Here is a 15,386-nt window from a genome sequence, read left to right as displayed (position 1 = left end):
CCAACCCCTTTTGAAATTCTGGAGCCGGGGAGGGTCCTTCCCTGCGCCAAATTGCCGTGTGTTTGTTCGGCAAGCCTTTCCAGACGCCCGACGACTCTTCAGGGAAACGAGAATTACTAATGCAGTTGTACATTTATCCCTTTTAACCGCACACTGCCTCAAATTGTAGTAATAAAATAATAATGAATAATGCACAAAGCTGCCAGTTTGGTAATTGGAAAATAGCAGAGGGTTTCTATTATTTTAAAGATCAAATATTTGTTTTCTTGCCTGTAGTTCGAGAGATCAATTTCAAAAAGCAACAAAATTTTCTCTTATACAGAGAAAAAAGGCAAAATATCCAGAGCAGCATTTTCTGCACTGCCAGAAGGGCACAGACCGACAAGATATCGTCTCGGTCTGACCCAAAAATGAATTTCCAAAGTAAACATACAAATTTTGTCCTGCATCACTCATGACAAAAATCTGGACTGAACATGTCCCGATTTTTTATAGAAAGAGTTTAAATATTTATTCAAAATTATTCCATTCACAAAATCTTTAAAAATTAGCACTTTTTAACGAGCATCGTTTAATAGCATTGTCATTGAGTTTTAGAATATGGAATAAGAGTATATTGAACACGTAGATGGGCATCCGCAATTCAATTAGAACCTTTTTTTAAATGAACCGCATCATTCACTCATAGACTTGACGTAAGCCATTCCCTTTTCTCGCGTCTGCCATTGAGGGGAGATAAAGGTGAAAAATTGACCACCCTTAATTTAAAAGTCCGAGAAAGGCCACACAAACGGAGGAGATTCCCATCGCGTAAGGTGATTATAAGGGTTAACACACACACGCAGACAGACAGACGGACCAAAATAACTGTATGCGTTGCTGGCCAAGTGGAAAGCTGTGTGTGCAGTAAAATGGAGGGGTCTCATCAAAGAAATCGAGAGGGAGGACTGCGTCCACACAAAGCCGAATCTAACAGGCCAGGGAAGATTTCTTTAAAGTGATTTGAAAAGATGCAACATGTGGATAAGAGGACGCTTGGAATTTCTCATCCCTAACGTGCAGGGCATGGGGGAGCTCTGGCGGATCTGTTGAATAAAATATAAACGAATAAGAAGAAAAGGACATTCCAGTGAGTGGGCATTGCATTTCAGCCTGCATCAACTTGAGAAGACGCAGGCAGGCAGCTCTCTCCAGATTGACCTACCCCAGGCCATGTGATGTTGGCCCGAGAACAACTCTCCAATTTTTTGAAGCAGCAGAAAACACTCGGCAGAGCGAGTAAAACACCGGCACTTGGACCAAAAACATCCACTCTAATGTGCAGTTGGGACTTTCGTGCAGGACCTTCTCAAGTGGAAAATTTGGCCGAGAGCACTTAAAATGCAGCAGTCTGGAAATTTTCGCTCACACGTACTCAGAGTAAAGTTGAATCTTGGAAATATGTTTGATTAGAATTAATTTTTAAAATTTACCGTGTGCGGCAAGACTGCAACAAAGAAAAGAAAGAAACCACTCAATGTAGTCTTTGCAGGCGACGCTCCGAGAGTCACACATAATTTTTTGTGCAGCCGCACGTCTTTTATGCGGCAAGACAAATGGCTGACAAGTGTTTGGCTTAAATAAAAGTAGAGCGCGTGTGTTTGGTGTATATTTTATGCGCGCTCACTCGCGCTCCGGCAGTCCAAATAACAGCCCTCATGTGCAGCAAACAAACACACACACACAGCGTAACTCACCCCCGCATGACTTTTTCAGCATCAGCTCTTATGCACCCCTGCCTCTCTGCGCCAGTGTGTTTATGGAGATGCAGAGTGGAAAGAGAGTAAAGTGAATGTGTAACCGCATAACGCGTGTCCGCCGCAACCACCCTCTGAGGAGGCGAAATCGTAAAAAGCGGTTGTCACCTTAAAATAAAGCCGCGTCCGTTGCAAGGACAGGTGCAGTGCTGCGTGACATTTATTCTTGCAAAAGAAACAAGAATTTTAAGCGTGAACTATAGTCTTTTATTAAACTTGAACATTATAATAATTTTCCTATACATTCAATTAGAATCAGGTTTAGACACAGAAGAGGAATTTTGGCGTGACGCTATAACAGCAATCCCACCGAGGATGAGCTGCAAAGTTATCAGATAATAATTTAAAATTATCAGTACATGCTTAAGCTAATTCAATCCCAACTCACCTGCAAGATAGTCATTGCAGCGGAGAGTCCAGCCACTCCCTGGGTCAAATCAAAGAAGTAGAACTCCGTAACAGTGAGACAGGAGTCTGAAAATACGGTTTGTGCTGTGCAATCTCCATCCAAGCAGCAAGAATCTGGATAGGAGTTCCATTCCGATGGGTCAACGAATCCACAACATTGAAGCTATTTGAATCATATTTTTAATTTTTATTCAATTAAAATTTATGAAGATTTACACTCTTTTGCATATCGTCCCACAAACGCACCACAGTCGGCTCATTGAAGTCGTAAAGAACTCTTAGTCTGACGAGAAGTCCAGCAGCTTCGGAAATAACGTTGGAATGGAAAGCGACACTGAATCCTGCAACTTGCAAAATGATGCTGGCACAAGCCACAGCAATGTACTAGAAATTTTGGGAAGGTAATATATTTCTTCTTGCCAGTGAATATATATCATACTCACCACAAGAAGTAGCTTTCTGTTCTTCATGAAACCTACAATGCCGATGGCCGAGCAAATAAGGGTAAGGACACCAGAAGTCATCAAGACTATCAATGCTGCCCGATTCTAAATTATTTGGATTTTTTACATAAATGATAATAGGATATTTTGGATGCAGAAAATACTCCTTTACCTCAAGTGGCTCGAAAATCTCTAGGGAGTACATGGTTCCAAAAGCCACTGCTCCGATGACTATTTCAATAATCGCACACGCCTGGTGAAAATGACTCGATATAATCACTGTTATAATTTACCATGATAAAATTCATTTTACTTACACTCAATACTACGCAGAGAGCGAGTGGAACTGATTTTGGCAAAGCCTTCATGGTATATGAGTTAGACAAGTGACAAATTTCAAAAAGAGTTCCCTCCGACAAGTTTCTGCGGCAAATGACTCCTGCTCTGCGCGCTCAAAATATTATATGGCCAGCGTTGAGTTTTGTTATCAGTGATTAACGTGCGTTTGCGTATTTCGTTGATGCATCAGTGTATGTGTAAGCAAAAATCATAAAGGGGCAAGATTAGAGATGCCTCTTTATCCTTTAGCTTATGTTCGATATTGTTGCGTCATTTTTGTTCCTGTTAATCCAAACGAAATCCTCAAAAATTGATATCATAAAGAACTTGCTGCTGTTGTAACGTGTTTATTTGTCTCGAAAAAAAAAGAAATCACGTGACCTTGAAAGGACAGAAGAGATTGCTGCATTTCTTGCCAACAAATTTTTATATCTTTTTATCGCATACTTTTTTTTAAACCTGTGAACGTTAAAAATCAAATTATTGTATAATTTTTGGGCCATTCCAATCACCATTATCTGAAAAAATTATATAAATCTCTTTCAACACAAGATTTCCAAGATTCGTCCCTGAAAGTGCCGCGCACTGCATGTGTGCAAACACATCACGAGTGATGCTGCATTTTGTCGGCAAACACTTTTGAAATTGACACCATAAGTGCAATAAGCGGGATGCTTTTATGTGTCAAATATAGACCAAACGCAGCTCAAGAGGGTTGTCAACACACGTTGTTTGCACCAGATTTGAGGCATGCAAGAATTTTTTGCCATTTATTTATTTAAAAATAAAGTTGATTAATATTTTCATGAAGCTGCAGGCATGCGAATATAAATTTACAAGAATTTATCTTTATTTCTTCAGGTATTGGTGAAGATAAAAAATTAATTCCTGCATGCGCCTGTGAGTATATTAAAAGCTCGTATATTTCTCATTTTTACTATCAGGGCCGAAGAAAAAGGTTGCGGTGTCGAGGCATATAATTTTGAGTCGCCTAGAGGTACAGACTGACAGGACCGAGCTTCCAACTTCTTTTCTCCGCTCCGCACATTTATTTTCTCTCCTTTCCTCCAAACGCGTCTTGGACCTAAGCAGACGCGATTTTATATCAAAATCTGTTGTATATTTCATGAAGTTCTTCATAAAAGGATCTTTATCCGGTTCACTCCTCTATAATCACAGCAGCTCGGCTCTCGGCTAGTTTTTTCTCCATCTCCCACGACCTTTTGAAAGAGCTGCGCTGCATCTATGGCGATTGCAAAAGTCTCATGTGACCTGTTTGTTGTGCGCGGTGAAAAAATTCTAATTCAAGCCTATACTCGCGATCCCTGATAGAGAAAAAACCCTCTCGCGCTCACGCAGCAGCATCAGACAATTTCCTTTCATCCCCTATCCCCTTCTTATTTTTTACCCTTGTCTTTTGACAATGTCCAAATTTTTTATGCCGCTAGTCCACCTTTTGGCTAACGTGTCCTACCCCAAGCGGCATTCCCTGATGCTTCACCAGCCCCTTTGATAAGTGTGGAGAAACCTTCTGTGAATAAAAAAAACCGATGCAAAGGTAGGCAGGCACACAAGAAATCCCCTAGTCTCTTTTGATCGAGCGAGATGAAAAAAGTACCCATCCATGAAAGGAAAGAGAGAGAGAGGCTAAAAAACTGTAGGTAGGGGTGAGAGCGGCAGTCGAGCGTCTCTAAAAAATGTTTTATATAAAAAGTGATTGGGGTAAAGAGCTGCAGCGCGCAGATGCTGTTGCCGCTGCTTTTAGCGGTCACCCGCTGTGGGTCACAGGGAAAAAATTCGCTTCGGACAAAGGAGAGTCGAGCTAAAGAGCTGAGTGAGGCGGATGAGGAGGCGGCGGCCTCGCCAATGAAAATTCGAAATTCCACCTCTTCCGCTCCAACTTTTCTTATTGCGTAGCTGTAAGGATTTAGGATTGATATTTTGTTGTGCGATGAAGGAACAGCTCTTAAATCCAAGCATCTATTTGTACTATAATACCCTTTAAAAAAGACTGTTAAAAAAAACATTTGGATCAACTTGTCAAATAATGAGGTGAATGTTTCATTTCATTTCTATTTATTTTATATTAAAAATCATGCAGGACAAAAATACTGGCATAAATTTAATTTTCAATTTTTTTAATCCATACAAGCCCCAACCAATTTAGAAGAGTATCGTGTACAGGTGCTTTGAAAATTTAATTTTAAAATTGTTGCCTGTATAATACGAGTTGAGCAAATTATTAGTTTTAATCATTTTCCACATTTTGTAATAATCAAAATAGGACTTTGATACATAAAATTCAAATTTTGCCAGTTTACTCCAAAATGTACAGCTCTTGACCTATTTTCTTAGTTAGATTTCAATTTCTCTCGTCGAGATCTATCTAACGGTGCATGACTCTTTTTGGGAGAACCTCTATTGCAGCGAAATAAAATAAGATTTCAAATGGGATACGGTCCTCACCATTTGTAAAGAATGCTTACTTTTTGCAGCAACCTTTCTCGAACATTTTCAGTGCTATATAGACCTAAGGGAAAATTTTGCCTAAACCGAACTATGCATTAGCAACCACGATTTTCCAAAGTTTGACGGTCTTCTTTAACTAATCGTACTAATTTGGTTTACATTAATTTTATTACTGTTTTCGTGGCTTGATTTTCACTTCAATTTGCTATTCAGGTAATTCAAACAGAAATGTGGCTATGTTAATTTTAAGGACCTTTTTCTTCCTGAATTTTCCTTTAAGACTTTGTCTGATTTCAACCAATTTAAAATATTTTTTAGCCGAAAATCTGTAAAGGTAATTAAAAAAATAAACATTTGATTGTCCTTTACAAATAATTGGTGCTCATTTATTTATTATTTCCCCCTAAAATCCAAAGCTATAAGCTAACGAAAGCTGCCAGTGAAATGCAATCTCTGAAAAACGGCAGGCTGCAATGATAAAGAGTTTGCAGGAATAAAAGAAACCCTCTCTTGCATCAGTAGCAATTCTCTCTGGCAGCCGCGCGAACGTTTGAAGGAGATGATGCTACATCATTTCTCATTTATCAGTTTCGCCGCTAATTTCACTCGCCTTTTTTTAATTCGGTCCTATCACAATCCCGCGGCCGGGAACACGAGAAAGGTGTTAAATTGATGGTGCACAGCGCACAAGGGGCCGTGTGCTGCGCTGGGAATAAAAAGGATAAGACGCGAAATGGCATGGGTCTCGTCTCGGTGGGTAATACAAAAGGTGATTTTGCGTGCAAGTCCATTAAAAAGCCGCCGACCTGGTCGCTGCATTAAAAAATTAATGATTCCCCCGCGCACAGCTTGTGTGTGTGAAGAGAAGAGAAATTTATCTCTAATAATTTTCCCAAGTGCAGCCGCACGCTGCTGCTGGGCAGACAAATGCTTCTCGCGCCGTCTAATAAGCTAACCAGCAGAAGCCAGCCACACACACTCGATCAAAAGGGTCGCAGATTAATCAACTTTCAGCCAGCAGCAGCACACGCTCGCTGCGCTAATTAGAAATTTTCACGCGCACACATATAAACACACTCGCTGCCCTGGGGAAGAAAAATTACAATGTGTGCACATTTTAATATTTAAATAATTATTGGTGTTGGCTAATATTCATTAAAACATAAAGAGTTCTAAAAGCTGTAATTATCCAATATACAAACAAGAGACTGATTGGCAGGTTTTAAATTGTATTTTTAATTTAAATATTAATCAACGCGTGAGCTACATTAACTATTTGAAAGTTTTAAATTAAGAACAATCAATAACATCTGGAATTTTAAGAAATGTTTTTATTCCATTTAAAAAAGGTCAAAAAATTAATCACGAACAATAAACATTGACGTCAGAATTTTTTGTCAGGTCATTGCTGCTCAGCGTGGTCCATTTCACGGGTTTTTTAGTAAGCGAATCCATTATGGAACATCCCTTTGCGTCTCGTATTGCGTTCGTATGACGCACAAACGGCACTCACGAGCTTTAGCGTATGGCACTGAACATTCGCTAACGCTCTTGAGTAAACGTTTGCAACAACAATAAGTGATTCATGCTCGTTATCAGAGTAGGAAGGAAGCTGTAAATCAAAAGATTATTCAACAATGGTTTCTATCGCATGCAACGTTCAGTTTTTTGACGGAAAACCGCCTTTTCTGGTATGTAAAAAAAATATACGATTTTTTTAATCACCATATGATCGTTTTCTGCATATATACAAAATCAGGGAGCTTTTTTGGCATTTCACGAATATCTTTTGCATTTTAAGCTGGAAAACTTTCTCACGCATTTTTTCTGCATATCTAGGGAGAGTTTTTATGCATTTGTCAATGGACGCAGCAGCCAGATTTTTTTACCGACTAAAAAAGCGAACAAGCTACATCAGTGCGGGATAAAAAACCGCAAGAACTTCCCCTGACCAATCACGCAGACAACAGGTATGGCGGGGTGAATTGGAGGGTGCTTTTGATGCTGCCAGTTCTCATCATCTCTGAGGTTAAGGTTCGGACACGCAAAGCATTGAGGAAATATCGCGATGAATACACGAAAAAGTAGGGAAGCTAACTGTAAAATGCTATTGATTTTTGAATTGCGCAAGGATGAGGATGCACTTTTCTACAGTTGGCGCTCTAGTTTTTTTATCATGATTATTTTTTTTACTGATTTTTATCTGATTTTTTATTTTAAAGTTAAATTTAATATCGCTTGCTTATACGTGTATAAAAGTTATGCAACTTGTTAGGAAAATATTAAAATGTTTAAATACGAAAATAAATGTTTTGACGGAGTCAAAAATCTTGAACGATCCAGTATTCGAAAAAATTATTGAACTGATAATCTCAGCTCATTTAATCTAGAGATTTATTTACTTTTCTAATGTTCTTCAAAAGTTTTACTGTCTAATGTTTCTTCCATAGATTCGTTTGCGGGCTATGATCGGAAATTTTACATCATTTAAAAAGATAATTATATAAAAACCACTAATTTTTTCACAGATATTTTTCACCTCTATTTAATTAAATAACTCCTTGATGCAACGAGGTTTTTTATACTTAAAAGACAATAAATTTCACTCGGCGGTGTTATCGGATGAGCTCATAGACCACTGGATGTGCTGAGCGGATGGTTAAAAAATGGAAAAAATTAATGAATGTTTTTATGAACAAAACGGCTAGTTATTTTCAGCAGTAAAAACGTGAGATAATATAAAACAAATTTGTCAACTGACTATAAAAAAGTGAAATCTGCGGATACCTCTCACAATCACTGAATGATCGATTGCATTAAATTTGTTAGATCGATCGCACTCTCCAGCACTCACTTCAAAGGCATGCATTTAAAGCGAACAATGCTATTGAATAAGTGCTGCTCCTGCCCCAAATCGCCGACTGTGGACCCCACGGGGGACACAGATTACGCATAATTCACTTATAAAAAGCAAAGCAGCGGCGGCGATAGCCTTTCCTGCGTGACCCCTGCGCTCGCTCTCCACACTTGATGTAATATAATGGGCAGATTTTTTATCGCGCCGCCGACATAAAAAATGGAGTTCTCACGGCGTTTTTTACGCGCGTTAATGCATGCGTCAAGGAAAAGTGACCCCACACGCACACATGTATATTTATTATAAGCGCGAGAGAGAGAAGGGAGGACGCGGCGAGCTCACACACACACAGATGCATAGTGGAATAACAACCGACACAAAAAAGTCATCCAGCCGGGCTTCATTATGATTGTGCGACGTGAAAAAGTGGCATTGTCGGCCAGGGGATCGGAAAAAACCGTCCTGCGTGGATCTATATGGGTGCGCGAGCGGTACAAAGAATTAGTGCAGCGTGTGTAATATTGGAGGATCATGTTCTGGCCATCAATAAGCAGGGAAAAAGAGATACGCACGTATTTTCACAGCGAGCTGCTCGCGCAACACAAAAAGGGGATATTTATTGGAGCACAAAAAGATATAACTGTTTGGAAATTGTTCCATTATTGACCGACACCTTTATCTCTTTTGTTGGAACCTTCTTAACCTTGTAAAATTGAACTACGAGTCCATAAAATTGATTCAAAATTTATTTTAAGCGGATTTATCTAGAGATATAGAAAACGCAAGTATAATAAAAGACTGTCATGAACAAAATAGCAACTAAACCACAAGGCTTGACAAAAGAGTTTCCTCGGGAGAGTTGTGAAACCATATAGATGTATGAGCACAATATATAATAAGTAATTTCAAGCAAAATTTAATATCATATAGAATAAACACTTTTAAACCTGCAAAAACCTTTCTTTAAATATGAAGTGGGCTAAAACCCTCAGAAATTCGTATTTTTAAACGTCTTTCCCCAAAAGGTTGACCTTTTGGTTGAAATTTGTTAATCAAAATTACTACCAGTCTCAGTTTATTTATCAAACTCTATATCGACGAGTATTCAGATTTATTGTTTGTACCCCCTTAACTCTTCAGCTGGTCAGGGTTGATAGAGACGCGAGTCTAACGAAGTGTATTTTTTGCATATTTGATGGTTTCTACCTGAAATTTGGAGTTAACATTTGTAAAACACGATAAAAGTAATAGTAAAATTGTGTTTTGAAGTTTCGAAGTGAAAAATTTAAATACAATTAAGAACCCCTCTAAATTTTCACACAATAAGTCCAAGCTCATTTCTAAATTGTTAATTAGAAACGAAAATTAATAGTTGGCCTGTGACCTTGACCTAGGACATCAAATTTGTTTTTATAATTTGATCGGGCTTGGCGAGGGGAATCCAAAACACAGCTTATTTATGAAATTGCACCACGGAGAAAAGAAACTGGGGTTTCAAGGTTTTCCAAAATATTTCAGTAAAAACCACAAAATTAATATTTTGGCGGGGTCTATGACGCAATCCAATTGTAAAGACTGATTTCTGGTGTAAATTTCGTTGAGTTTGCTTGACCTTAATGCCAATTTAGTGCTCTGACCAGTTATATTCGGCCATAATTACAATTATATTTGATTTTTGTTACTAAACAAATAAAAACAAAAGCCGAGAGATCTCTTCTTCAGCGCTATACCCTTATCACTAAACATATTTTTGGGATTTATTCTATATTTATGCGATGTGAAATTAATAGTGGCCACCGCGTGTTGAAGTTGAGCCGGAAAGGTTGCAGAGCTTTTCGGAAAAGTCCACGCCGTGTTATCAGTATCGCTGTATGTATATGTATGCTTTTTGGGGGCGAGTGGGAGATATCAGGGTGAGATTCGGTCCATGCGCGCAGCTGTCAGCTGCTCGTCAGCCAACTCTTTCTGCCCGCGCGCTTATCTGCGCCGCACATTTGTACGTACCAAGGCAAGAACAATAGCCGGCTCGTAATGGGATAAAAATGCGGATGGCAGTGTCTAATTATTAAAAAGTCTCGGCGCCGCCGTGATAACCAACGCACCGTGTCTCTGTCCTCTGCATGCGTCTACCTGGCGCTTTGTGCCGCTTTTGTTCTCGCAAACAAAAACAGAAAACAGCCCAGCGAACATCACCAACGAGCAAGCAAGCGGAGCCGCCACAAGCATTATTATTATTATGAAATAATATGCAAATTCCTCTTTTTATTAAAACGTTAATCAATCAATTTATGACAACTGCAATGATTAGAAAATATAACTGATGAATCAACGCAGTTATTTCTCAACTTTCGTTTGGAATAAAAAATAGGCAACTCTCTGTTCAAATACAATAATGGCGAAATGTGAAACGTTCGGGAGGAGAATACGGGAAATGCCTGATTGTATTGGCCATTTTGGAGATTTCCAAATGACATTACACGGGATGAACAGGCTGCTGCTAGGGAATTAGAAAGTCGGCGGGATCAGATTAGACAGGAGGACGTGTCTGATGGAATGCCGGCCGAGTGCTGTTTTTTCAAGTGATAATATAAATGGGGCAGCAGCTGCAGAACCGCGCGCCGGCATATTATATTATTACGAGGGAGTATCCATCCATAGAGATCACGACTGGCGTAACGGATTTTTTATGTCTCAGCCAGCAACATAATGCAATCCATCCGTTTAGCCACGCTTGATCAGAATTTGTGCTGCATCATTTCTGCACACAACACCGCACGCCGAGTTTTGCTGTGAAAACACACACACACACACACACACACACACACACACACACACACACACACACACACACACAGCAAACCAACAGCGCCCGAGTGATGGACGATTCTCGCTTTTTCATCCGCTCGATGCATTTTCTTATTCGCTTACCGATTCAAGTGAGGCAGCGGTCGTGGGGCGACACGTTTAGTTAGTAATGGTCACTTTTGGGACTCATCAATCACTGCAAATAAAAGTTCACTGTTGGTATGTCAATTCTTGCGTGTTTGGCAAAGGTGAGAGGTGAGCGGTTCAACGACTTGCAGCCGGGAAACTGTAAAATCTTCAGACTCCGTTGCAAAAATCCGGTGTAAAATATTTGAAATTCAAACATGACAAGACAAAAATAGAGCCCGGAGTGCTGGTTTATAAAAAAGACGGCTCAATATTTAAATTTATTTTAAATTTTTCCTCCCGATGAGATGTATAAAACCTTAAGTAAATTTGAGCTTCAAAAGAGCTTATTTCGAACATGAATTATATCTTTAATCTGGGCGCTTAAATTCTAACGATGAAAAATAAAAAATAAAATCGATAATTTAAATACAAAAAATCATCAACCGTCTCGTGATGTCCAAATAACTCATAGTTGTCAGGATAGTAAAATACATCTTGAAATGAAAAGTAAGAGCCCGAGTGCAAACCACTACTCGTCTAAATTGTAATCAGAGGTGGGTGGAGGAGCCAACTACTGCTTAAACACCGCGCTCATCTTATCCCCTGTGTACTCGAGTTGTGCATGAAAAGATAAGCAGCATCGGCGAGGCGGCTGTTCCAGCATCAAGAGAGACAGCAGCAGAGCAAAAGCACAAAGACGGCTCAGAAGAATGGGTTTTCTTCTTTCTCTCTCGCTCTCGCTGCTAACTCTTTAATATTATTGCACACAAAGCTGAGGGAGAGGACGAGAGAGACTGTGCGAGAAGAGAGAGAAGGCTAGTAATTAACTCTACATCATAATCATCTTAAGCAGCAGAATTACCACCATGATGCTGCAGCCAAGAAAACAAAACTTCTCTCATTTGATCTTGCGGCGCATTGAGGAAATAATGCACAAGAGCGAACAACAATAAATATTAAATATGCTCGCCGCGCAGAGATAAATTAGATTTGCACATTGTTCGTTTTAAACCAACATCATGATCGTTAACCATGCTACTTTATATCTGTGTTTGCTGTGCCCGCTGCCAGATGGTCGCGTGCGTATATTTGAGAACTATGGCGGAAAGATTTACTGTTTATTGTTTCGTTCATATATGAATATTTCCTCAATGGTAATTTTTGATTTAAAAACATTCTAGCCTTTATATATGCTCAACAGTCTATGGAAAGCAACGGAATTTTTCTGCTGAATATTTAAGATGCACGAGAAACGGAATGGACGTGAAGATATAACTTTTAACTGCAATGAATAATTTAAAAAAATTATTTTATATGAAATATTTTTCTGATTCGAATCCTGTCCTTCCATTGAAAAAAGTCGCTAGCAGGGATGCGCCTTTTGGCTTATTTTTTAAACAGAGTTTTTCTATCTTTATAAAGAACTAAAAATTCATCTGTATTTTTAGTGTGTTAGTAACTTTTGATTGCACTACTGAATTTGATTAAATGATATTTAAAAGTAGTATACATAATATACAATTGGCCACTTCGGCTTTGCTCTCCTTGTCAGTAAATTTCAATCACGCTGTTTGCCAGAAGCGGTGCTTTTATTCACTGTTTTATTATTATTTTTTAAAGTGGGAATAAACATGATTGTTAAATATAATTAAACATAAGAAAAACTGAATGGATCTACTCTCCGTGGAAAATTAATTCTGGGTGGCTATTTTCAGGTGGTATTGGGGATATCCAAACTGTTTCAAATATGTTTCGACGCTCTTAAAATGCTCAGTATTAGGTGTTTAGATGGGAGGAAAATGAGATGAACTGAGAAGATTGCTATAAAACCTATCAGATTGAGAAAATCTATTGCGCAATTAATTACTTATTAATACTCAACCCTGTAGAATTGTTGCATTTTAAACTGCACGTCAACAAACCTGTTTTGAAGCAATTTGCAAGTCTAAAATAAAAATGAAAGGGGGAAAAGCTAATTCGGACTGCACCTCAAGGATACAAGTGTGATTATTTTTGCTCTGTTGGGTGAGTTGTGTGTGTACTCCTCCTTGGGCTTCATAAAAGCTGACCCAGGTCACGGCACACCTCGTTTGATTCTTCCTACTCAATGTACGCGCGGCACACAAAAGTGAATAGAGAGAAAGAAGTGACTCGCCCGTCATATACACGCAGGCAGGCACACACACGCTGCTGCGCTGCACTCTCATTATTGTATTATTTCGCCGGTCCGTTTCCATTGTTTCCAGCGCCCATATCGAGAAAACGCCGGCCGTGGATAGTCTCATTAAGCCCACTTCTTCTCGGTACTCTGTCATTAAACAATTTATACACACACTAGACGCAGAATGGAAATTCACCTTTAATTAGCTGAGGTGTGACTCGCCCGTCGATGCGGACGCGGAGGGTCAGCAATTATTTTATGTCCTGCACGCGCGCAAACGACATTCCGAGACGCTGAACTGTCACTCCAACGACCCAATTTCCCTTTCATTCTTAGGAATCATTTAAGTTAAATTTTTCATATGTAGAGATGCTCATTAGGGATATGCCAAAATTAATAAATTATTTATTTTTTCAGCGTCTGCTAATATGATGTTCAGACCATAAAACAAGTACAAATCGTGATATACATGTCTGTTGTACACCTTTATGGTGTCTAATAGATATTTTCATTCACAAATCGTGAGAATTTAAGTAACTTTATAGTCGATCGTTATCAACTTATTCTCTGTAAAACCAGAACGTCGGTATTTGAATCAAGAAATTGCATGAAAATCTTTATAAAAAAAGTCGTCGAGATTTACAAATTCTTTGCGGCAAATGCCATGCATATTATTAAAAATTATTATAAAGTTTAAAAAATTATTTTAGTTTAAAATCAAACGTTTTAAAATAATTATTAAATCAAAAATTTATATTTTTTATTTTACTATAAAAAAGACCAGATGTATTTCTAGTTCTTGCATGTTACAAGGTAATTATGTATATTTGATCGCTTTGAATCGTTGTAAACTTGCATGTTCAGCCTTTGGGATCACTTTTTTGTGGCGAGGAAAGGTGCGTGCGGTGGCTCGAAGAAAATGCGATGACATGCCGATTTGATCAGGTGCAGAATGTCAAAATTATATACCGTTTAACTAATATGATATGTGTATCAAAGACATTTGCATGAATCGAGTGAAAGGAAGCAACTGTCTGTCGATTCAAAAGACGCACATTTGCCGCGAATTTCGAGAAAAACAAAATTAACAAACTGGCTGCACCAGTTTTTCGCCAAGGATATCCTACGCTTTTATTCCTCAAATATTGGACGCTCCAGTTTCCCAGAAGTGGCCGTTAATGAACACTATTGCCGATTTTACGGCCGTTTTCCGTCTCCTGTGCGAGATCGTTTTAAGCAAAAAACGCAATTTCCTGCCAACCAATTTGACGCCAAACGCGTGCTTGGATGACCCGGGGCGATCGACCGCGCGTTTCAGCACAAAATTCGAACCTGCAAGGAAACCTGAGAGAAGGATATCAAAAACATTAATATCTTATGTTTTCTCGAGACACTTTGTTTTTATTTTACAGCCGCCTGATGAATTATACTGTAGTGTCAGATGCTAAAAATGGAGCGCCAAAACGGCAATAAAAAATTTATGCTTCCACGCGCTCGTCCGCTCTCTGCGGAGAAAAATGCTCGAAAAGCTTTTGTGTATATTTTGCGCTCGCGGATTTCATGATTTTCTGAACAGGTGAAAGAAGACAGCACGCCGCGGCGAAAAATACACGTATAAATTTTTGATGGATGACTGCCGCCGAGATACACAACACACACACTGAGAGGTGAGCAGCGGTTTGTTGGCAAGCAAACAAATTTCGCTGCTGATAGGCCGCAGATAAAACAACAGAAGGAGCTGGAGGGAATTATGCAAATTCGGGTCGGACGAATTAAGCCGAGAAAAGTTGCACCTTAAGTCTCTTCTCGCCGCGGTCAAGCGAAAGATATCCTACGAGCCAAACCGCAGCGTGGGCATGTAATTAATTCACTCTAAGGTTTCATATTCAGGCGGCTGATGTCTAAAATTTTCGCTTAAAAGGTGTCGCGGTAACAGGCGTGCCAGAAGCAGGCTGCCTTTTTCAATTAAACTGCCAAAA

The 15,386-nt window shown here is 39.1% G+C and overlaps 1 protein-coding gene across 1 annotated transcript; it reads right to left on the bottom strand.

The window, feature by feature from the left end:
- Positions 1-1,980: 1,980 nt before the first annotated feature.
- Positions 1,981-3,111, bottom strand: LOC135942685 (tetraspanin-9-like). Its single transcript, XM_065488944.1, has 6 exons — positions 2,965-3,111; positions 2,820-2,900; positions 2,648-2,752; positions 2,421-2,588; positions 2,185-2,367; positions 1,981-2,116 (listed from the first exon to the last, which is right to left on the bottom strand). Exons 1-6 carry the CDS (start codon positions 3,013-3,015, stop codon positions 2,042-2,044), a joined length of 663 nt encoding a protein of 220 aa, XP_065345016.1. The 5' UTR covers positions 3,016-3,111; the 3' UTR covers positions 1,981-2,041.
- Between the last annotated feature and the right edge of the window lie 12,275 nt (positions 3,112-15,386).

Source organism: Cloeon dipterum, chromosome 4, assembly GCF_949628265.1.
Source record: "Cloeon dipterum chromosome 4, ieCloDipt1.1, whole genome shotgun sequence".
Lineage (NCBI taxonomy): Eukaryota > Metazoa > Arthropoda > Insecta > Ephemeroptera > Baetidae > Cloeon > Cloeon dipterum.
Note: the sequence above shows the minus strand (reverse complement) of the source record. Positions and strands in the feature narration are given on the sequence as shown.

What these genes read in the sequence shown, in the direction of transcription:
- LOC135942685 (XM_065488944.1), bottom strand. Translation starts at nt 3,015, where the DNA reads ATGAAGGCTTTGCCAAAATCAGTTCCACTCGCTCTCTGCGTAGTATTG. An exon ending in AGATTTTCGAGCCACTTGAG is followed by an intron (nt 2,753 to 2,819) that starts GTAAAGGAGTAT and finishes CAAATAATTTAG; the next exon opens with AATCGGGCAGCATTGATAGT. An exon ending in ACAGAAAGCTACTTCTTGTG is followed by an intron (nt 2,589 to 2,647) that starts GTGAGTATGATA and finishes CAAAATTTCTAG; the next exon opens with TACATTGCTGTGGCTTGTGC.